A 24,550-nucleotide genomic window follows, 5' to 3' on the forward strand; every position below is an offset into this window, starting at 1 on the left:
GGGCTTGTGCGATGGTAGGGTCTGAGAAAACTGTCCCAGAACTTTGACAGTGTTCCCCTGCCTCTGCTGGATTGGATTTGTGTCTCTCTCGCCTGTACTCCTTGGTTGTCCAACAAACTGTTACCTCTGCCGCTAGCGTTTTCAGATGGGAATTTTTTTAATAATTCCGCAACAAGGGCCTTCTGGTACAGCCCCATTAAAGCAGACCTGTCCGCCACGGGAATAAGAGATAGAAAGCTCTCCTTGTAGCATGGATCTAGAAGTGTCACCAACCAGTAATGACTGTCACCCAAAATTTGGAGAACACGAGGATCACGGGAAAGGCAGCATAACATAAACTCAGCCACGTTAGGATGAGATGAGGCTGGGCTGTATGCAATCACCCTGTATGGTTCCTTGCTCCATCTCATCGTGGAATCACGGGGGACGTTGGTATGATTGGCAAGGTACTCCCTCAGCATCTTCTGAAAGGTTTCCCTCCTTTTGAGAGTACCCCATGCCTCAGGGCCTGTGCAATGGGAGGGTCTGAGAAAACTGTCCCAGAACTTTGACAGTGTTCCCCTGTCTCTGCTGGATCGTATTCGTGTCTCTCTCCTGTGCTTCTTGGTTGGCCAAGGAACTGTGACCTCTGCCTCCAGCTTTTCCAGATGGGATTTTTTTTTAATAATTCTGCATCAAGGGCCTTCTGGTACTGCCCCATTTTTGTAGACCTGTCCGCCTCAGGAATAAGAGATATAAAATTCTCCTTATATCTTTCATGCATAGTACTTGGTGAAAATTAGGTTGTCCTTTTTAAGCTATTCATGTATATTGTATTCTTATAGACTGTGAGCCCTCGGGGGCACGGTCCTCGCTCCTCCTGTACCAGTCACCGTCACGTTTTGTTCAAGATTATTGTAATTGTTTGTGTTATGTATACCCATTTTTCACATGTAAAGCGCCATGGAATAAATGGCTTTATATAATAATAAATAATAATGTATTTTATGATGTATTTTGTATAATAAAATTCAATATTTTATCAATCATATTGCACTCCATTTTTCTTTTGTTGATATATGTTATAGGAGTTTACAATTACTAACAATCTATAATTTAATAGAAATATTATATGGAGGATCATAGGTTTTTCTTGATAAAAACACGTTTCTTGCCTTCTGTACAAATGACTTTCCTGTGGGTATATTATTGTTTAGGTTGGTTAGTTGCTCTTAAGATATTGTGGAGAGGTTGATTTTTTGAAGGAAATTTGTTATAGTTTCTTGAATGGGCTGTGGAGTGTTTGTATCTTCTTTTAGATTATAAAGTTGGGTATAATAGGAGGCAAAGGCTTCTCCTATTTTTTGGGGGTGTTTTATTAGATTCTTATTTTCTTTCATTTCTTTTATCCTTCTTTTATTCCTAATCCTTTACCTCTATTATCCATTAATTTGGTAACTTTGTTACTTGAATAATAACTATTTATTTTAACTGATTGTATTCATTTGTTAAATTCATCGGCTAATAGGGATTTGATCTCTATTCTGAGCTGTAGAATTTGTTGGTAGATGGTATCGGAAGATTTAAGTTCTTGGGTTCTTTCTACTTCATCTAGTTTATGGCAGATAGTTTTAATTTTTTTCTCTGGTTATCTTCTTGTGTTTGGATGAAAGGGAAATAAGAGACCCTCAATACTACTTTGTGAGCATTCCAACAGGTATAGGTAGATCTTTCTCCTGGTTTATTTTCTTTAACAAAATTTTGTATATCTCTGCTTATTACTTTTTTGTACTCTGGAATTTCTATTAAATATGTATTACATCACCAAATTTTATTCATGTTACCTTTGTAGTTTGAATACTAAATTTAACGGGAGTGGTCGGACCATGTTTTTTGTCCAATTTCTATATTTTTGATGGGAATGTACCTTATATACTCGAGTATAAGCCGACCTGAGTATAAACCGAGGTACCTAATTTTACTACAAAAAACTGGGAAAACGTATTGACTAGAGTATAAGCCTAGGGTGGGAAATGCAGCAGCTACTGGTAAATTTCCCCATCCTGGTACGCATAGCTCCCTCATCCCCAATCCTGGTACGCATGGCCCCCTCATCCCCAATCCTGGTACGCATGGCCCCCTCATCTCCAATCCTGGTATGCATTGCCCCTTCATCTCCAATCCTGGTATGCATGGCCCCCTCATCTCCAATCCTGGTATGCATGGCCCCCTTATCTCCAATCCTGGTATGCATGGCCCCCTCATCTCCAATCCTAGTATGTATGGCACCCCTCATCTCCAATCCTGGTATGTATGGCAATCTCATCTCCAATCCTGGCATGTATGGCCCCTCATCCCCAATCCTGGTATGCATGACCTCCTCATCCCCCAATCCTTATATGTATGTCACCCCTCATCCTCCAATCCTGGTATGTATGGCCCCATCACTGCACACATAAAAAATAAACACTTATACTCACCTTCCTTCCTCACCTCTGCTCCAGCACTGTGTCCTGTTCTGTCAGCAGCAGCTCATGTCAGCATCTGAGCAGTGCATGACAACACTGCCATGCGCTCTCAGATACTGATGTGAGCTGCCGGCATATTCACTCCTCTCCATGCCGGGACTATGGGCGTGGAGAAGAGTGAATATGAATTCTCTTTAGTAGCGGGCACTGTCAGCAGAAGCTGCAGCTCAGCGCTCCCCTGTGCCTGCTACTAAAGAGAATGAATATTCATTCTACTCCACGCCCATGGGAGTAGAGAAGAGTGAATATTAATTTTCCTTTAGCAGTGGGCACATGTGGTAGCTGCAGCAGCCGCCTATTGCGTGTGCCCTGCCCCTCCGCAACCTCCCCACCACTATCCACCACCGGAATTTCTATATACTCGAGTAAATACCCGAGTATAATTTAAAATAATTTTTTATAATAATATAAAAAATGTGCTGAAAAACTCGGCTTACACTCGAGTATATATGATATATCAGTTAGGTCCAGATCTATAACAGAAAATGTACAATGCCTGTCCAAGTAATAGATATTGATGTGGAAACCAATATCTAATGTTTTAGGAGAAACCCAACGTTTGCCAGTTTTGATCAAATCAGGGAGGCAATGGATCTGAGATAAGAGCACACAGCCATTGTCGGGGTACGGGCTTGTCTGACTCCCAGATGCCTAGTTAGAAATCTTTATTACAACCAATATGAAAAGGGGGATGGCTTCACAGGCTTCACGTTACCTAACGGAGCAGATATTTTAATTGGGGAACGAAGATTTTTTAATTGAGGTCGTCCTTGAATACTGGCTGTATCCAGAATTTTCCTATGCCTTCTTGTAACAAACAAAACTTAACAGAAAGACGCCTCTATGTCAGAGACAATTCCCCGTGTTATTGCTTTTTATGAACAACAACTTATAAAGCCAATACTAAAATACAATATTATCAAAGATATATGAATTGTCTAAATAATAATGAAATCAGAGTATAAATATTTACCATCACAGTATATTCTTAGAAGAAGAATTTAGGGCTCTGAAGACATTATACATTTCCTCTTTAATTGCCAGTTACTCAGTGTTGGAGATTGGTGTCTTGTTAAAGAGGTGAAGTCTAAGGATGCTTCAGGAACTATACTGAAATCTATACCTTTGGTACATCTGATACTTTGGACATTATTTTATCCAATGGGGGAATTTGACCCTTGTTGGGGAGATAGATATTTACAATGGAATAAGTATAGTTGTCTATGTTACAGACAAGAACATGAGATCTGCCATTTTCATCGCATGTTTCTGACAGAAGTTGTAATGCGACTGTCTCTTATTAGAGTTATTACTTTTGCCTTCTTTCTAATGTTCAAAGATTTAAAAATGTGTTTTAAAATTTGGGAGGTTTATTGCTTGATGATTTAGTTTCTTGGTGCAGTTAGATGTCTCTTTCCAGGCGTGAGACCTCTTTTCAGGGCTATTTAGTCCTCTAATCTTTAGTGAGAGGATATTTAGACTGATACAAATATAAATCACTACATGTCTTCTTTTTCTGAAATAATACTTTTGTATTTCAACCTGTGGGAGGAAAAAAGGAAGAAAGAACAAACAGTAAAACATTAAAAACATCTTATTGTAATGTACATTTGATCTACGCCTAGTCCACTCAGATTCCTGGGAGGTGTCCAGGTGTCTGACCGCCATAGGGGGTAAAGTTCTGGAAAAGAGGGCCACGGAAGCCCACACATTTTGTGGTTTAGGTAGTCTGTGTATACTTGCTGTTGAAAAGATAAGCAAAGTTACCTTATTTCAGCAGAAGACTTTTGTAGAAGAGTGTCCTGGATAACGTGAAAGCTGTTTTTAGTCATTCTCTTCTGTATTCATTTGGTCCCTTTGGGAAGATGGAAGCTTTAAGAAGCTGTGGATAAATTAGTGTCCTTCTTCGGGTGAGTCCAGCACTGCAATGTTGTCATTGTTGTTGACTAGCAGTTTCCTAGGGAAACCCCATCTGTGTGGGATGCCGTTCTGGCGAAGAGTAGAAATGACTTCTTTGAAAGATTTTTCTTTTTTGAAGAGTTTCCTTTGAGAAATTGAGAAAAATCTTAATCCAATTAAATGGTGGAGGAGAGCTTTATTTACTTTCATGTAGGACATAAGCTGGTCCTTGATGTGGTAAAAATGAAGTCTTACTATAATATGTCTTGGTCTCTTTCACCACAAAGCCCGGCTTAGGTAGTCTGCGAGCCCGGTCTATTGTCCAGTCCATGTCGTTGGTATATGGCAGGGTAGTCTGCGAGCCCGGTTTATTGTCCAGTCCATGTCGTTGGTATATGGCAGGGTAGTCTGCGAGCCCGGTCTATTGTCCAGTCCATGTCGTTGGTATATGGCAGGGTAGTCTGCGAGCCCGGTCTATTGTCCAGTCCATGTCGTTGGTATATGGCAGGGTAGTCTGCGAGCCCAGTCTATTGTCCAGTCCATGTCGTTGGTATATGGCAGGGTAGTCTGCGAGCCCGGTCTATTGTCCAGTCCATGTCCTTAGTATATGGCAGGGTAGTCTGTGAGCCCGGTCTATTGTCCAGTCCATGTCGTTGGTAGATGGCAGGGTAGTCTGCGAGCCCGGTCTATTGTCCAGTCCATGTCGTTGGCATATGGCAGGGTAGTCTGCGAGCCCGGTCTATTGTCCAGTCCATGTCGTTGGTATATGGCAGGGTAGTCTGTGAGCCCGGTCTATTGTCCAGTCCATGTCGTTGGTCTATTGTCCAGTCCATGTCGTTGGTATATGGCAGGGTAGTCTGCGAGCCCGGTCTACTGTCCAGTCCATGTCCTTAGTATATGGCAGGGTAGTCTGCGAGCCCGGTCTATTGTCCAGTCCATGTCGTTGGTATATGGCAGGGTAGTCTGCGAGCCCGGTCTACTGTCCAGTCCATGTCCTTAGTATATGGCAGGGTAGTCTGCGAGCCCGGTCTATTGTCCAGTCCATGTCGTTGGTATATGGCAGGGTAGTCTGCGAGCCCGGTTTATTGTCCAGTCCATGTCGTTGGTATATGGCAGGGTAGTCTGCGAGCCCGGTCTATTGTCCAGTCCATGTCGTTGGTATATGGCAGGGTAGTCTGCGAGCCCGGTCTATTGTCCAGTCCATGTCGTTGGTATATGGCAGGGTAGTCTGCGAGCCCAGTCTATTGTCCAGTCCATGTCGTTGGTATATGGCAGGGTAGTCTGCGAGCCCGGTCTATTGTCCAGTCCATGTCGTTGGTATATGGCAGGGCTTCCTGTATAAGATTCTTGATGATTTGTTGTTGGTTCAGAGGTAAGATAGATTCAGGTATGCCTCTGAGATTGAAATTATTCCTCTATATCTGTTATTTTTGTTTTTAGTTTTCTGACTTTTTCTTTTAGAAGAATGTTATCCTTTTGTATGAAAATTTGGGATTTAGATAGGACACAAATTTTCCCCTCAGACTTCGAAACTGTGATTTTAAGATCATCAATGGAAGCTTGCAGTTGATCAAACTTCTTGCTGAGATTCTTTTCTAGGGTATTGTTATGCTTGTTGCATCCAGAGTGGAAACAGAGTTGTTGCGATCTGATTCGGAGTTCGGATTTGTTTTAGGAGAGTTTGCAAGGTCCAGTCTGGGCTTTTGCTTATGTGGGGACTGGAAGTCCTTGTCTTCTTCATGTTCTGGGTCATTTATTGACTCATCCTTGTCAGTGAATATAGCTGGAGAATTCATGGTCATGGCTCCTTTCACGCCCTCACTGTCACTCACACACGTCTTTCTGTTAATTCTGTTACTCACAATTGGTGAGTCTGCAATTTCTTCAGTGTGGTGGATGATGGGAAGTTTTCTGTGGACCTCTGCAGACCCGTCGCTGGCATGGAAGGGGCATCTAGTATTGCAGGCCGCAGGTAGGACTTGTGGTCTGGCATAGGCCGCCTACTAGAGGCTGAGGCTTTGCTGTGGTCCAGGTCTTTTTGTAGTGTTGCCGTCGGAGACTCAGTTTCTTCATCCTTCTTCCTGGTACAAGATGGGCTAGGATTTGGGTGGAAATTATGCTTTTTAGAGCACTTTTAGTTGCTTTTTATGAGCTCAGCTGTGGAGCCTCAGCACAGTGCAGCCATTCAATAGCCCTTCAAGCCACGTCCCCGTCTCCACATTGCTGTGCACTGACGTGGAGATTTGCCTCACATCTGCTAGACATTAGTATTTCCTTTAATTACCTGTTTACAAAATAGGGGGTCAGCTGCATACGAGGTAATGTGAAGGTAGCTCTTTCTCTCTTTTCTGGAGATGTCTATAAGGATTTTAATGTTTTGTTTATGACAAACTTGACTTTAAATGAATTACAATTTCAGTGGATATAATTGAAAGAAATATTTTTGTCTCCAATTTTTGGAGGGGTCAGGTTAGCCACTTGTTGCAAAATATCTCGTTTTTTTCATTGTGAACAGGCACTTAAAAGTGTTTTGTCAAGTTTGATGTTAATCCCCTATAAGGGCCAATTGGTCTGAGCGTGGACTGATAATGCCTGGACTTAGCTCTACTGACCCAAGCGTTACAGCTTCATATACTTCTATGAGGCTGTCACACTTGGTCAGGAGGTCCGCAGCCAGTCTGTGCCTTGCAGTCGTAGATCGGATTGAAATCCACAAACGTCTTAATGAGCCTTTACTTCCTGATCAATGTGCATAATTTCCCGATCATTGGCAGTGTCTCCATTGGGACCCCCTAATTCCAGAAAACCCTGTGTAGATGAAGCGGTAGCTGATTATATACACTGCCACTCCATTTATTCTTAATGGGACCACTGAAGTTAGCCGAGCACCGCAGTTGGCTGGTCTTCAGCACTCCCATATTAACAAATAGAGCCGCTCTTCAGAGCCCCAGATCTAGGGATTGGTGGGGTTTCCACTGGTCTGACCCCCAGCAATCAAGAAGTTATCGGCTATCCCGTAGCTAAGGTATAACTTCCAAACTTGATAATACCCTTTCAAGCAATATATCAGAAGACATCCTCCAGCAATATCCTACAATTTCAACATTAAAATGACTTATTCGTTGTGTGAGTTCGCTCATGTTGAACAAGACCTGATTTCTGGATAAAACATTTCCCACATGCTGAACATGAAAATGGCTTCTCCCCTGTGTGAATTCTTAAATGTTGCATGAGACCTAATTTCTGTCTAAAATATTTACCACATTCTGAACATGAAAATGGTTTCTCCCCTGTGTGAATTCTTAAATGTTGCATAAGACCTGATTTCTGGCTAAAATATTTCCCACATTCTGAACATGAAAATGGTTTCTCTCCTGTGTGAACTCTCTGATGTTGAACAAGACGTGATTTTCGGTTAAAACACTTTCCACATTCAGAACATGAATATGACTTCTCTCCTGTGTGATTTTCTTGAGGTTTCTCAATATGATGTTTAAGTTTACACCTATTCCCACATTCCAGGCATGAATGCGATTTTTCTGCTGTATGAATTTTCTGATGTTCAACAAGATGTAATTTTCTAGTAAAACATTTTCCACATTCTGAACATGAAAATGGCTTCTCACCTGTGTGACTTCTTAGATGTTGCATAAGACCTGATTTCTGACTAAAACATTTCCCACAATCAGGACATGAAAATGTATTTTTTGTCTGAAATGTTTTTTCTCCATTGTGAATTTTCTGGTGTTTAACAAGATCTGATTTTTGGGTAAAACATTTCCCACATTGAGAACATGTATACGGTTTTTCTCCAGTGTGAATTCCTTGATGTCTCTCAAGATGATGTTTCAACTTAAACCATTTCCCACACTCCAAGCATGAAAACGGTTTATCTTCTGTATGAGTTCTCTGATGGCCAAGAAGATGTGATTTCCGAGTAAAAGATTTCCCACATTCTGAACATGAAAATGGCCTGTCATCTATGTGAATTCTCTCATGCATGGAAAGACTATATTTCTTTCTAAAACATTTTCCACATTCTGAACATGAAAATGGCCTTTCCTCTGCTTGAATTTTGTAATGAGTAACAAGATCTGATTTCTGAATAAAACAATTCTCATCAGGAGAAGAAAATGGTTTCTCATCTGCATGAATTCTTAGATGTTCCACAAGTGAATTTTTGCGCATAAAGCATTTCCCACATTCAGAACATGAATACGGCTTCTCCCCCGTGTGACTTCTCTGATGTTCAACAAGATTTGATTTATTGGTAAAACATTTCCCACATTCAGAACATGAATATGGTTTTTCTCCCGTGTGAATTCTCTGATGTCTCTCGAGACAATCTTTACGTATAAAGCATTTTCCACATTCAGAACATGAAAACGGCTTCTCCCCGGTGTGAATTCTCTGATGTCCAACAAGATGTGATTTCCTAGTAAAACACTTGCCACATTCAGTGCATAAAAATGGCTTCTCTCCTATATGAATTTTCTGATGTTCCTCTAGAACTGATTTTCTATTAAACGATTTCCTACATTCGGAGCATGAAAATGGCCTTTCATCTATGTGAATTCTCTGATGTATTGAAAGATTAGATTTCTTTTTAAAATGTTTCCCACATTCAGAACATGCAAATTTTTTTCCCAGTTTCGGTTCTGTACTTTTTTTGACAATACATGATGGACTATCCTCTACTTCAAAATGGGGAGATAAAAGGAGATATCCATGGGAGGAACCTACACATTTTTCACCTGCAATAACAAATATATATATTACAATTTATACATAAAAATCCATACAATGAGCAAAACATGTACAGTTATATGAAAAAGTTTGGGCACCCCTATTAATCTTAAGCTTAATGTTTTCTTAAAATTGGTGTTTTTGCAACAGCTATTTCAGTTTGATATATGTAATAACTGTTGGACACAGTAATGTTTCTGCCTTGAAATGAGGTTTATTGAAAATGTGCAATCTGCATTCAAACAAAATTTGACAGGTGCATAAGTATGGGCACCTCACCAGAAAAGTGACATTAATATTTAGTAGATCCTCCTTTTGCAAAAATAACAGCCTCTAGTCGCTTCCTGTAGCTTTTAATGATTTCCTGGATCCTGGATGAAGGTATTTTTGACCATTCCTCTTTACAAAACAATTCCAGTTCAGTTAAGTTTGATGGTCGCCGAGCATGGACAGCCCTCTTCAAATGATCCCACAGATGTTCAATGATATTCAGGTCTGGGGACTGGGATGGCCATTCCAGAACATTGTAATTGTTCCTCTGCATGAATGCCTGAGTAGATTTGGAGCGGTGTTTTGGATCATTGTCTTGCTGAAAGATCCATCCCCTGCGTAACTTCAACTTTGTCACTGATTCTTGAACATTATTGTCAAGAATCTGCTGATACTGAGTGGAATCCATGCGTCCCTCAACTTTAACAAGATTCCCGATGCCGGCATTGGCCACGCAGCCCCAAAGCATGATGGAACCTCCACCATATTTTACTGTGGGTAGCAAGTGTTTTTCTTGGAATGCTGTGTTTTTTTGCCGCCATGCATAATGCCTTTTTGTATGACCAAACAACTCAATCTTGGTTTCATCAGTCCACAAGACCTTCTTCCAAAAAGAAATTGGCTTCTCCAAATGTGCTTTTGCATACCTCAGCCGACTCTGTTTGTGGTGTCCTTGCAGAAACGGCTTCTTTCGCATCACTCTCCCATAGAGCTTCTCCTTGTGCAAAGGGCGTTGTATAGTTGACCGATGCACAGTGACACCATCTGCAGCAAGTTGATGCTGCAGCTCTCTGGAGGTGGTCTGAGGATTGTCCTTGACTGATCTCACCATTCTTCTTCTCTGCCTTTCTGATGTTTTTCTTGGCCTGCCACTTCTGGCCTTAACAAGAACTGTCCCTGTGTTTTTCCATTTCCTTACTATGTTCCTCACAGTGGAAACTGACAGGTTAAATCTCTGAGACAGCTTTTTGTATCCTTCCCCTGAACAACTATGTTGAATAATCTTTGTTTTCAGATCATTTGACAGTTGTTTTGAGGAGCCCATGATGCCACTCTTCAGAGGAGATTCAAACAGGAGAACAACTTGCAAGTGGCCACTTTAAGTAGCTTTTCTCATGATTGCATACACCTGGCTATGATGTTCAAAGCTCAATGAGGTTACAAAACCAAAAAAAGGGCTTTAGTAAGTCAGTAAAAAGTAGGTAGGAGTATTTAAAACAAGAAAATGATAAGGGTGCCCATACTTATGCACCTGTCAAATTTTGTTTGAATGCAGATTGCACATTTTCTGTTAGTACAATAAACCTCATTTCAAGGCAGAAACATTACTGTGTCCAACAGTTATTACATAGATCAAACTGAAATAGCTGCTGCAAAAACACCAATTTTTATAAAACATTAAGCTTAAGATTAATAGGGGTGCCCAAACCTTTTCATATAACTGTATCAAAATACAGTTAGCAAAGTGAGATTTACACACAGCTACATCAAGTAATGCAGTGGGTCGTCAATTTCAAGTTTTTTAAGGGGTTTGTCTTATCAGAGAAAACCATCTGGCAAACAGCAGATCATGTCCAGCTAGGTGTCCTACAGACCCCAATGCAGGGTAAATGTAGCCACTATTTTAACCCCTTACTGGCCCAAGGCGTACTAATACGTATCTGTGCCCTGGGCCTTATAGGCCAAATACGAAATAGCATACCTTGGCGATTTTGCCCACACACAGGTTGTGCGGGCGCGATCGCTGCTGGGTGTCAGCTGATTGTCACAGCTGACACCTGTTACTATGTGCAAGGAGCGAGTCGATCGCAGCATTTCTGGAGCAAGGGGGAGGTAAGCACCGATACTTACCTCCTCTCCAACGTCCCGCAGTGTCTGTGCCGCGTCTCGGATGTTGTCATGGTGACCCGATGTCGTCATGACAACATTTGGGTCACCAGGTGCTGCATTCCTATGCTATACAGCCGATTAGAATGTAAAAAGTGAAAGTCTCATAGTGGGACAAAGTATAAAAGTTCCAAAAGTGTCAGAAAGTGAAAAAAAAAGTTTAAAAAATTGTAAAAATATAAAAAGAAAAAAAAAATCCCCAAAAAATAAAAATATAATGTACCCATCAATAAATATTCTTATGAAAAAATAAATAAACCAATAAAAGTACACATATTTGGTATCACCGCGTCTGGAACGACCCTGACCTATAACACTGTCCCACTAGTTAACCTCTTTCGTGAACACGATAAAAAAAAAAAAAAAAGTTTTTATTGTGTAATTGTGTAAAAGCTCCAAAACATAGAAAAGCAATATAAATGTGGCACCGCTGTAAACGTACTGACCCGAAGAATAAAGTTGCCTTATCAATTTCACCACACGCGGAACAGAATAAAAACAAACCAAAAAAGCAATTCCTGAATTGTTGGTTTTTGTTTATTCTGCCTCGCAAAAATCAGAATAGAAAGCGATCAAAAAATGTCACTTGCCCATAAATGGTACCAATAAAAACGTCAACTCATCCCGCAAAAAACAAGCCGCCACATGACTCTGTCAGCCGAAAATTATAGCTCTCAAAGTATAGCCATGCAAAAACAAGTCATAAAAACTCGATATGATTCTGGTATCTCTGTAGTCGCACAGACCCGAAGAATAACATTGTCTAATCACTTATACCGCACGAGGAACAGCGTAAAAAATAAACTCTAGGGATAGGGTTGGGCTAGGGTTAGGCTTGGACTAGGGTTAGGGTTGGGCTAGGGTTGGGGTTGGGCTAGGGTTAGGCTAGAGTTAGGGTTGGGCTAGGGTTAGGCTTAGGGCTAGGGTTGTGTTGAGGTTTTTTCAGAAGTAAAGAAAAAAAAATGATGATATGGTGACTAGTGTTGAGCGCAAGTGCTCGCTACTTGAGTGTGCATCAGGTGCTCGGGTATGCACCGAGTATCGCAGGTGCTTGAGTGACATGCTCGAGTCTTCGCCCCATATGTTTTGCAGCTGTTATGCAGCCAAAAAAAACTTGCGGGGATTGCCTGCCATGCACAAGCGATCCCTGCATGTCTTTTTTTGGGTGTCTAATAACCGTGAAACATGCGGGCGGGGACTCGAGCATGTCACTTGAGCACCCGCGATACTTGGTGCATACCCAAGTACCCGATGCAAACTCAAGTAGCGAGCACTTGCACTCAAGACTAATGACAACTTATTCAATATGATGACATAATGTTATCAAATTCTGTGTCGTAACTCTGGGTTCAAAATGTTCACTATACTCCTTGCTAAAAACCTTGAGGGGTGTAGTTTCCAAAATGGGGCCACTTGTGGGGGATTTCCATTGTTTAGGCACATCAGGGGCTCTCCAAACGCAACATGGCATCCGCTAATTATTCAAGCAAATTTTACATTCAAAAAGTCACATGGCGCTCCTTTCCTTCCGAACTCTGCCGTGCGCCCAAACAGTTTTTCCCCACATATGGGGTATCGGCTTACTCAGGAGAAATTGCACAACAAACTGCATCCTGTTACCCTTAAGAAAATGCAAAATTGGAGGCTGAAAAACATTTTTTGGGGGGAAAAATGTGAAAATTTTATTTTTACGGCTCAATGTTTTAAACTTGTGTGAAGCACCTGGGGGTTCAGGGTGCTCACCACACATCTAGATAAGTTTCCTGAGGAACTCGGGAGGAATTGCACAACAAATTTTGGGGTGCATTTTTTCCTGATACCCTTGCGAAAATAAAAATATTGGGGTCTAAAATAACATTTTTGTGAAAAAAGTTAAATGTTCATTTTTTCTTCCACATTCCAAAAATTCCTGTGAAGCACCTGAAGGGTTAATAAAGTTCTTGAATGTGGTTTTGAGCACCTTGAGGGGTGCAGCTTTTAGAATGGTGTCACTTTTTAGTATTTTCTGTCATAAAGGCCCCTCAAAGTCACTTCAAATGTGATGTGATCACTAAAGAAATGATTTTGTAAATTTTGTTGTAAAAATGAGGAATCGCTGGTCAACTTTTAACCCTTATAGCTCCCTAACAAAAAAGAATTTTAGTTCCAAAATTGTGCTGATGTAAAGTAGACATGTGGGAAATGTTATTCATTAACTATTTTGTGTGACATATCTCTTGGATTTAAAAGCATGAAAATTCAAAGTTTGAAAATTGTGAAATTTTCAAAATTTTCACCAAACTTCAGTTTTTTTTCACAAATAAACGCAAGTGACATCGAAGAAATTTTACCACAATCATGAAGTACAATATGTCACGAAAAAAACAATCTCAGAATCAGGGGGATCCGTTGAAGCGTTCCAGAGTAATTACCTCATAAAGTGACAGTGGTCAGAATTGTAAAAATTGGCCTGGTCATTAACGTGCAAACCACCTTGGGGGGTAAAGGGGTTAATAAATGTCCCAACAACCACAAAAATGAGCAGCGATGTCCTAGACATACAATGTTCGTCCTGTTATATGCATCTCTGCCAGATGCATATAACAGGATTTTATCCCATGATTTTATTTATTCTGGTATGAAGGCTTGTCTTTTTTTCGTAGGATATGTCATAGTTTTCATTAATCCAAATTGGAGTTACAAAAGCATGGAGACATTGCATGGAGACATTTTGATTTTGTTTTAGGGAACAGCATATTTTTATTAATAAGTATTTCTGCATCTGTGAAAAATCATAATTAAATATAATACAATAAAAGATTAATGACCCTGCATAGTGAGCACTTATGTGATCTCCAATTGCTTAATTGCATCAATACTTGGATATTCCCAATTATCCTACACAGAAAAAAGACCTGTGGACACATGAAAACCCATCGACATTCTGCTACCATGTGACAAGATGACAGAGGCAGCCGCCTCCTCTATTAAACTGTTTAAAGAATGCATTACAGCTTACAGCGGTGTAAGAAAGTGTTTGCCCCCTTCCTGATCTCTTATTCTTTTGCATGTTTGTCACTTAAATGTTTCACAAAACAAATTTAAATATTAGACAAAGATAACACAAGTAACCACAAAATGCAGTTTTTGAGTGAAGGTCTTTATTATTAAGGGAAAAAAAATCCAAACCTACAGGGTCCTGTGTGAGAAGGTGATTGCCCCCTAAACCTAATAACTGGTTGGGCCCTAGCACCAACAACTGCAATCAAGTGTTTGCGATAACCAGCAACAACTGCAATCAAGCGTTTGCGATAACCGGCAACAACTGCAATCAAGCGTTTGCGATAACCAGCAACAACTGCAATCAAGCGTTTGCGATTACTGGCAATGAGTCTTTACAACGTTCTGGAGGAATTTTGGCCGCTCATCTTTGCAGAACTGTTGTAATTCAGCCACATTGGAGGGTTACCGAGCATGAACCGCCTTTTTAAAGGTCACGCCCCAGCATCTCAATCACATTACTGTCAGGACTTTGACTAGGCACTCCAAAATTTTAATTTTGTTTTTCTTGAGCCATTCAGAGTTGGACTTTCTGGTGTGTTTTGGATCATTGTCCTGTAGCATAACCCAACTGTGCTTCAGTTTGAGGTCATGAACAGATGGTCGGACATTCTCCTTCAGGATTTTTTGGTAGACAACAGAATTCATGGTTTCATTTACCACAGCAAGTCTTCCAGGTCCTGAAGCAGCAAAACAGCCTCAGACCACCAAACTACCATCACCATATTTTACTGTTGGTATGATGTTCCTTTTCTAAAATGCTGTGTTACTTCTAATATCTTCTAATGTAATGGGACATATACCTTCCAAAAAGTTAAACTTTTGTCTTGTCTGTCCACAGAGTATTCTCCCAAAAGTCTTGGTGATCATCAAGATGTTTTCTGGCAAAACTGAGACGAGCCTTTATGTTCTTTTTGCTCAGTAGTGGTTTTCATCTTGGAACTCTGCCATGCTGCCATTTTGACATTTTTGCTCAGTCTCTTTCTTATGGTGGAGTCATGAACACTGACCTTAACTGAGGCAAGTGAGGCCTGCAGTTCACTGGATGTTGTTGTGGGGTCTTTTGTGACCTCTTGGATGAGTCGTCTCTGCGCTCTTGTGGTAATTTTGGTCGGCCGGCCACTCCTGGGAAGGTTCACCACTGTTCCATATTTTCTTTATTTGTGGATAATGGCTCGCACTGTGGTTCACTGGAGTCCCAAAGTTTTAGAAATGGCTTTATAACCTTTTCCAGACTGATTGATCTCAATTACTTTGTTTCTCATTTGTTCCTGAAATTCTTTGGATTTCAGCATGATGTATAGCTTTTGAGGATCTTTTGGTCTACTTCACTTTGTCAGGCAGGTCCTGTTTAAGTGATTTCTTGATTGAGAACAGGTGTGGCTATGGAAATTGAACTCAGCTTCCCAAAGATGTGATAAACCACAGTTAATTTATGTTTTAAGAGGGGGGGGGGCAATCCTTTTTCACACAGGGCCATATAGGTTTGGATTTCTTTTTCACCTTCATTTAAAAACTGCATTTTGTGTTTACTTGTGTTATCGTTGTCTAATATTTAAATTTGTTTTGTGATCTGAAACATTTAAGTGACAAACATGTAAAAAAATAAGAAATCAGGAAGGAGGCAAACACTTTTTCACACCACTGTATATGGCAAAGTGCCAGCCGTAATATACAGCGACTGCCCACTGCAGATGCTTCAGACATGGCTTCTGTGCCTGCACAATGCCATATATTCATTCTGCTTTTAACCATCCAGCATCTGGGCACTTGCACTGTTTTTTTTATTATGTGGTTAAAAAATTAAAATGAAGAGGGCGAAATACTCACCCCAGTAGTACACTGCTTGTAACTGTGACCCAAACTTGGATATTCTATAAATAACTATCATCTGTTTTCTATTACTAAGCTATTTGTTAACTTAATTAGATATAATTTCCCCTCAATCCAAAAATTGTATATCAAATGTCTTTAAAAACTTTCAGAGATGGATTCTTTTGTCTTACCAAAGTCCAGTCTAGCTTGCCACATGGCATCCACGTGCCCAGCCCGGTCCAATCTAGGTAACCACATGGCACCCAGCCCAGTCCAATTTAGCTAGCCACGTGACATGCATGGCCTTAGTCCAGTGTAGCTAGCTAGCTACATGACACTAATTTGACAAGGCCAGTCCAGTCTAGTTTCCCCATGTAGTCCTCCCCTCCCTATCCCAGTCCCATTCAGCTAGCCACATGGCATCCACATCATTAGTCCATTCTAGCTAGCCACATGACACTCCAATCAAGTCAAGTATAGCTTGCTCTAGACTGATGCTGTGGCGACACAGCATTTAATCTTAATTATGCCAGACGTAAATTCAGTAGGCCCAGAGACAAAATTATTGTTTGAACGTTTGACTATTGAATTGTTGTTTCAGAATTGATGAATGGCTGCTGCTTGCCTCTTATATCAGCTCCTACAGATTATTGTCTGTGATCTTTGCAAGACTGGGATGCAGAATCATTAACAATTGATGTTTGCTAATGTGTTGATTGACCATTGTGTGGGTCCATGTGGCTTGTTGACCTGCAGAGCAGTGGAGGACAAACTAGGCAGATTGTTTAAATACTCAAGCAAATCGAGTTTATCTCATCCCACCTCCCCCTTGACCTGTGGATGATAATTTGAACCACAGATGTGGGTAAAAAAAAGGTACCTATATCCCTATGCAAGGTGTCTTTTACAAAACCACAGCCAGGAACACTCTATGAGACAGATCTACAGGACACCATGGCTCCACCAAGAGGGATACATATTTGGATTCTACAGGATGCCAGCTTAAGGGACCACGGCCCTGGCTGGAAGAATCCAGATCTGCTCCAACTGACCATCACTGAACCCATGGAGATGTTCGGAGAAGCCAAGTTGGGAACATCCGGTCTCCTGGGCCCATGGAGACATTCGGGGAAGCTAGGATTGTGACTTACCAGTCACCTGGTTCCATGGATACGTTCGGGGAAGCCAGGATTGGGACCACCAGTTGCCTGGTCCCATGGATATGTTTGGAGAAGCCAGGTTGGGGCCATGTGGTCACCAGGCCCCATGGAGATGTTTGGAGAAGCCAGGTTGGGACCATTCGGTCACCTGGCCCCATGGAGACGTTTGGAGAAGCCAGGTTGGGACCATTCGGTCACCTGGCCCAATGGAGACGTTTGGAGAAGCCAGGTTGGGACCATCCAGTCACCTGGCCACATGCCTTAATGGACTGTCAGCTTTCTAAGCTTGTCATTACCTCCTCTCTGTGGGTGCTCGCCAAAATCGGGGTGCCACTGGTGGAGATAGTCGGCAATGGAACCCCCAAAGTCGCAGCTGCTCTAATCCTGATGAGTCTTGTCTGAGACTTGTCTTAGTACTATGCCCACAGCGAAAAGGAATATGGGCATTTGGTGGGATGAGACCTGGTCCATGCGGTCTCGGGCCAGTGAATGAGAGCACTCAATGACCCCCCGTCTCTCTACAGATGCCATTTAGCTAGCAACGTGAATCCCAATACACTATTCAAGTCAAGCCTTGCTAGACAGATGGCACCACTTAAATTCACTGTGGACTGCCCGATACTGCCCCCACCTCTCGTGGTCCATCTCTATTTGTTAATGTCATGCTGACAGACAGGGCCATGATGAGGTGCAGTCAGGATTTAGCGCACACTGAGTACACCACGTATACGCCATCCGGACTCAAAAAGGAATTCAAAAAGGCCTGGATGTCCATGGAAGACAACAGTGGTGGATGATCGCAGAATCCTTTCCATGGTGAAGAAACACCCGTTCACAACATCCACCCAAGTGAAGAACACTCTTCAGGAAGTAGGTGTTTCATATCTAAGTCTACAATAAAGAGAAGATTTTGTGACAGCAAATACAGAGGGTTCATCACAAGGTGCAAACCATTAATCAGCTTTAAAAGTAGAAAGATCAGATTAGACTTTGCCAAAAAACATCTAAAGAAGCCACCCAGTTCTGGAAAAGCAAATCTAAGATCAACCAAAACGATAATAAGAAGAAAGTAACAGCTCATGATCCAAAGCACATACATATGGTGGAGGCAGTGTCATGGCGTTGGCATGCATGGCTTCCAATGGCACCAGGTCACTAGTGGTTATTGACGATTGGTGATGACAGCTAGTAGTTCTTGTTGTTATTGTGTAGCTGGCAGTGAAATGGTGGGGTGTATACATATATTCCATACGTTGGAATAGGAGATGTATATACAGTGGTGGCTAAAAGTATTGGCAACCCTGCAATTCTGTCAGATAATACTCAGTTTCTTCCTGAAAATGATTGCAATCACAAATTCTTTGGTCTTATTATCTTCATTTAATTTGCTTGCAAGGAAAAAACACAAAAGAGAATGAAGCAAAAATCAAATCATTGATCATTTCACACAAAACTCCAAAAATGGGCCAGACAAAAGTATTGGCACCCTCAGCCTAATACTTGGTTGCACAACCTTTAGCCAAAATAACTGCAAACAACCGCTTCCGGTAATCATCAATGAGTTTCTTACAATGCTCTGCTGGAATTGTAGACCATTCTTCTTTGGCAAACTGCTCCAGGTCCCTGATATTTGAAGGGTGCCTTCTCCAAACTGCCATTTTGAGATCTCTCCACAGGTGTTCTATGGGATTCAGGTCTGGACTCATTGCTGGCCACCTTAGAAGTCTCCAGTGCTTTCTCTCAAACCATTTTATAGTGCTTTTGGAAGTGTGTTTTGGGTCATTGTCCTGCTGGAAGACCCATGACCTCTGAGGGAGACCCAGCTTTCTCACACTGGGCCCTACATTATGCTGCAAAATTTGTTGGTAGTCTTCAGACTTCATAATGCCATGCACACGGTCAAGCAGTCCAGTGCCAGAGGCAGCAAAGCAACCCCAAAACATCAGGGAACCTCCGCCATGTTTGACTGTAGGGACCGTGTTCTTTTCTTTGAATGCCTTTTTTTTTCCTGTACACTCTATGTTGATGCTTTTTCCCAAAAAGCTCTACTTTTGTCTCATCAGACCAGAGAACATTCTTCCAAAACGTTTTAGGCTTTATCAGGTAAGTTTTGGCAAACTCCAGCCTGGCTTTTTTATGTCTCGGGATAAGAAGTGGGGTCTTCCTGGGTATCCTACCATACAGTCCCTTTTCATTCAGACGCCGACGTATAGTACGGGTTGACACTGTTGTACCCTCGGACTGCAGGGCAGCTTGAACTTGTTTGGATGTTAGTCGAGGTTCTTTATCCACCATCCGCACAATCTTGTGTTGAAATCTCTCATCAATTTTTCTTTTCCGTCCACATCTAGGGAGGTTAGCCACAGTGCCATGGGCTTTAAACTTCTTGATGACACTGCGCACGGAAGACACAGGAACATTCAGGTCTTTGGAGATGGACTTGTAGCCTCGAGATTGCTCATGCTTCCTCACAATTTGGTTTCTCAAGTCCTCAGACAGCTCTTTGGTCTTCTTTCTTTTCTCCATGCTCAATGTGGTACACACAAGGACACAGGACAGAGGTTGAGTCAACTTTAATCCATGTTAACTGGCTGCAAGTGTGATTTAGTTATTGCCAACACCTGTTAGGTGCCACAGGTAAGTTACAGGTGCTGTTAATTACACCAATTAGAGAAGCATCACACGATTTTTCAAACAGTGCCAATACTTTTGTCCACCCCCTTTTTTAGGTTTGGTGCGGAATAATATCCAATTTGGCTTTAGGACAATTCTTTTTGTGTTTTTTTCATTGAAGACAAATTAAATGAAGATAATAAGACCAAAGAATTTGTGATTGCAATCATTTTCAGGAAGAAACTGAGTATTATCTGACAGAATTGCAGGGGTGCCAATACTTTTGGCCACCACTGTACCATATGCTCATTGTGAGTTCTCCAATAACTGGCCTAGTAGTTGAAGCAGCTGTGGCCTTGTTCATCCCTCAGCAGTTAATAGCGTAACTGCCCTGATCGAAGGCAGGGGAGTTGCATTCCCTTGACAACTGGTGGCAGCAGTGAGATCTGGGTGATCTGTCCGGTGTCATCTGTGACAAAATGGTAACAGTGGTGGCTTGCAAGCATAAGCTTGATCTCTGCAGCAGCGCCATCTACGCTTTGGCTTGATCTGTCCAGTGTGCACGCACATTACACAAGTCTGGAATGGTGGCCCGAAAAACGGTGAACCCCAGGCTGTGTATCATTGACAATTGGTGGTAGCGGCGGGATATTACAGAGCACAAGAGGCTGGATTGAGCAATCATCCCTGTCACTAAAAACTCACATGGTCCATGCGAGGATCCTGTGCAGAGTTTTGGAGAATCAGACTCAGTGTATATATATTTCGCACTGCACTGTACGTGTAGCAGTTACACCCCTCTCTTGTTTTTTTGTCCTATCTTTAATTTGGCAAGCAGGACTACAGTTGCGGAAGCCTGGTATAGCCAGCTGAAGAGGGAGGTTCTTGCTGCTGTCTGTATGATCAGACAGATTGACTCGACTGGCAGAAACAGGCACAAGATGATCACTGAGCTGGTGCAACAGGACGCAGAGCAAGTCCATCACCCATTCCCTGGTAAAGGAGAGACAAGCCAAGGCGTAGATGGCGCTGCTGCAGAGGTCCAGCCTGTGCTTGCAAGACACATCCACAACTAGGGTAGTGTGGACTCCCACCTGCAGATGGCCATACTGCAACTCAACGCAGATGAACGTGAGGGACGACTGAAGCTGATTCAGCAATACTGAGAGGCTGCTGAACGACAAGGTGAGCGAGAGGCTGCGAGAGCCAAGCGACAAGCAGAGCAAGACCACCAGATGGCACAACTCTAGAAGGAGCCATCCACCCCACTGAACAGTGAGTGAGTTCAGTAATCGTAAAACCTTTAAACCTCACCCTGACCATTTTCCAGTCATGGCCAAGGACTCGAACCCTGACACATTTTTAAGGGGGTTTGCAAAGGCCTGGAGACAGTACCAGTTGCCTGATGACCAATGGGCTCAATATATAACCCAAGGGCTACGAGGGAGGAGCTCTGTGAGGAGCGAGGTCTCGATGGGTGCAACAAGACTAAAAGAGATATTGATCTGAGCCTTGGTGGAGGGTGATGCCAGGCATCAACATAATGTGACACCAGAGCCAGTGAAGCACCAGGATACCCAGTTGTGGATCCCATTCCAGAACTGTCTCACCCAGAGGAGACCAGCAGCAGCCATAGCTCCCAGAGTGGAATGGACTCCTGCTTGCCACTCATTCTACAGCAACTGGGAAGATGTGACCCTCAAATGCGGATGCAACTTGGGAGGATGCACCAGCTGGTGTTAGCCTGATTCCGGAAGGAGCAATCTACTCCATGGAACAGTGAGTCCAGTAGTGTCACCATTTTTAAACCCTGTCCCAAGCATTTTCCTGTCATGGACAAGGACGCTGATCTGGATACATTTTTGAGTGGGGTTGAAAAGGCCTGCAGACAGTACTAGTTGCCTTATGACCAGTGGGCCGATATCTAACCCCAGGTCTACAAGGCAAAGCTCTCCCCCGATAACATGATGGAGACTTTGAGGCCATCAAAAAGGCCATGATAACAAAATATCAGTTGACTCCTGAGGTGTACCACAAAAAGTCCGGCCCCTCCAACATAGACCTCACGACAGCTACAGTGATGAGGTGGATGGGCTCAGAATCAACTTTGAGAAGTGGGTCCTTGGACTATTATTCACCACCTTCGAGGAACTGAAACACCTGATTGTGATGGACCAGATTCTTCATCTTTGCCCTGTGGAGGTGCGTTGATGGACAGGGAGCCAAAGGAGGCCTCCAAAGCTGCAGAGATTGACGACACCCATCGAGCCAACTACACATCTGAGGTGCGGAAGTAATGTGTCACCAACTGGAAAGGGGGTAAGCTGACACCTAATATACCTGTGACCAAACTGGTCACTTCAGCCTCACCTGCCCGGAAAAGGCAGAAGAGGAACCCCATATCTGAGGCCCAGAGGCCTAATGCAGCTTTCCTTTTTGTGGGTGGGGCGATTGAGAGGGACCGTGAAAAGTTGCAACCGGTTACTGTGGGCAACACCATCACTGTGGGGCTCAAGGACACCGGGGCAGAACAAACTCTCATTCGCCCTGAATTTGTGTTTCTTGCAGAGCTTATCCATGGGAAGACCCTGACTGTCACCGGATTTGGGGGTGTTCGCCGACCCTTACCGATGGCCCAGGTTTTCCTGGATTGGGGTACTGGGATGGGGTTAAGGGAAGTAGGGGTATTTGAGAAACTGCACACAAGTGTTTTATTGTGAAACAATCTGGGACGGTTGGTCCCTCAATATAGTCCTGACAACCCTCCCAGATCTGGAACATCATATGATTCAAATGTTGATAATGTGAATGTCATGCATAATAATAATGTGTCTTGTGGTACAGGAAAACCCAGCCATGTCACACTACAGGGTGATATTGCTGAGGATCTCCTAAAAGAAACAAGCATCCGTGCTAAGGGCGATGGGAACAGGCACATGGATCATAAAGAAGGTGGTCGCATATAGCTGACCAGTATCACGACAGACTGACTTGGCTGGTGGCAGCTGCCCCATGAGCAGCGCTGCTCCTGAGGTATCAGGGGAGGTGGAATAGGTTTATCCCCAGCCTGTCAGAATGGTGTGAAAGCGTGTCCCACAACCTGTCAGGGGAAAGTTTAACCCATTTCCTGCCTGGTTGATGGAAAAGTGGAACCCATAGCCTGTCATGGTGGTGGGAAAGTAATGTCCACAGCCTGTCATGGTGCAGGACAAGTGTGTCCCACAGCCTGTTAGGGGTGCATGAAAGTAGTTTCCCCTAGTCTGTCAGGTTGGTGGAAAATTAAGTGTCCACAGCCTGTCATAGCTGCGGGAAAGCAGGGCTGTGGAGTCGGTGCCCATTTTGGTGGAGTCGGAGTCGGTATAAAATGGACCGACTCTTAAAATATATAATAAATTGGGTACAGTAGTTTGTGAGGAATATTTTTTCATAAGAATTTGGGAAAGTTATGAAATGTCCTATAAATGTCTGTCCTATTCCTGATCTAAGGGTCTAGACTTTTAGCTGAGAAAAATGTGTCCTACCTTAAATTTATCACTTAAACATGAGCCGTGTATGAGGGAGTCGGAGTCGTAGTTGGTGCCATGGAAATTGAGGAGTCGGAGTCGAAGGTTTGCCTTACAGACTCCACAGCCCTGCGGGAAAGTAGTATCCCCAGTCTGTCATGGTGGTGAAAAAGTGGTACCCATAGCCTGTCGGGATAGTGGGAAAGTAGTATCCACAGCCTGTCAGGGTAGTGGGAAAGAGTTACTCACTATCAGGGTAATGAGAGAGTGTTGTTATTCCCCGGGGAGACAGCCTACATAGCTGCTGTCAACAGCAGTCAGGGTGCCCAGAAGGCAGATAATGCACTGCCTTCTGAACCCTCATTATTCAGCGGGATAAAAGGACCATATACTGACCCAGAGCAGGTTTCAAATGGTTCCTATGAGGTTGGGGCTTTAGCGTGGTTTCTGGCTACCTCTATCCAGGAGTTCAAGACTGCACTACCCATGGATTCCAGTATAGAGGTGCTGAGTGACCTCACAGAGAAGCCCATATCAGAAGGAGAGGGTACTGTGGGATCCAGGGAGGTTGTGCCATAAGGAGGGCTTGGGAGATGATCTGTAAATCAGACTCCCGTGCCACTTCTAATAGGGGGAGGTGTCAGAGAAAAAATTAAAATCCTTAAGGCATCTCCAGAATGGAGAAGAGCTGGCACTCCAACCAAGGTTTAGTAATTTTCTTTCATTATCCTTTTTATTTTATGTAATTGTACACTGACGAGCAAAAGGGTAACAATGTTTTGAACTTTTGACTTTCAGGCTCCACATCTCACCATCCACTACTGCTTTGACTTGAGACTACCATAATTTTATAGACAATCACCTTGGCATATCTAAAGAAGAATATAATGCAGTCTGCAGAACTTGTAGGGCACGTATCAGGTTAGCTAAAGATGACAATGAATTAAGGCTTGCAAGAGATGTCAAAAGTAAAAGAAAAGTCAAAGATGCTATAGATTTTTACAGGATGAAAATGGTAAAGTGGTAAAAAATTACAATGAGAAGACCGAACTTTTAAATTCCTATTTTGTTTCTGTGTTCTCTAAGAAAGTAAATGTAACATCATCTGATC

At 42.6% G+C, this 24,550-nt stretch overlaps 1 protein-coding gene across 2 annotated transcripts in view; it reads right to left on the reverse strand.

Moving 5' to 3' along the window:
• Positions 1-4,015: 4,015 nt before the first annotated feature.
• The window catches only part of LOC141164539 (uncharacterized), a 167,656-nt gene continuing 147,121 nt past the window's right edge, over positions 4,016-24,550 (reverse strand). For both annotated transcript variants that reach the window (XM_073649909.1, XM_073649919.1), the window contains one exon: positions 4,016-9,160. In XM_073649909.1, coding sequence (XP_073506010.1) covers positions 7,512-9,160 — 1,649 coding nt within the window. In that variant the 3' untranslated portion in view covers positions 4,016-7,511. The remainder of the gene's footprint in view (positions 9,161-24,550) is intronic.

This window comes from Phyllobates terribilis, unplaced genomic scaffold (genome assembly GCF_046119375.1).
Source record: "Phyllobates terribilis strain yellow unplaced genomic scaffold, ASM4611937v1 Scaffold_1__5_contigs__length_1240528914, whole genome shotgun sequence".
In the NCBI taxonomy this organism is placed as follows: domain Eukaryota; kingdom Metazoa; phylum Chordata; class Amphibia; order Anura; family Dendrobatidae; genus Phyllobates; species Phyllobates terribilis.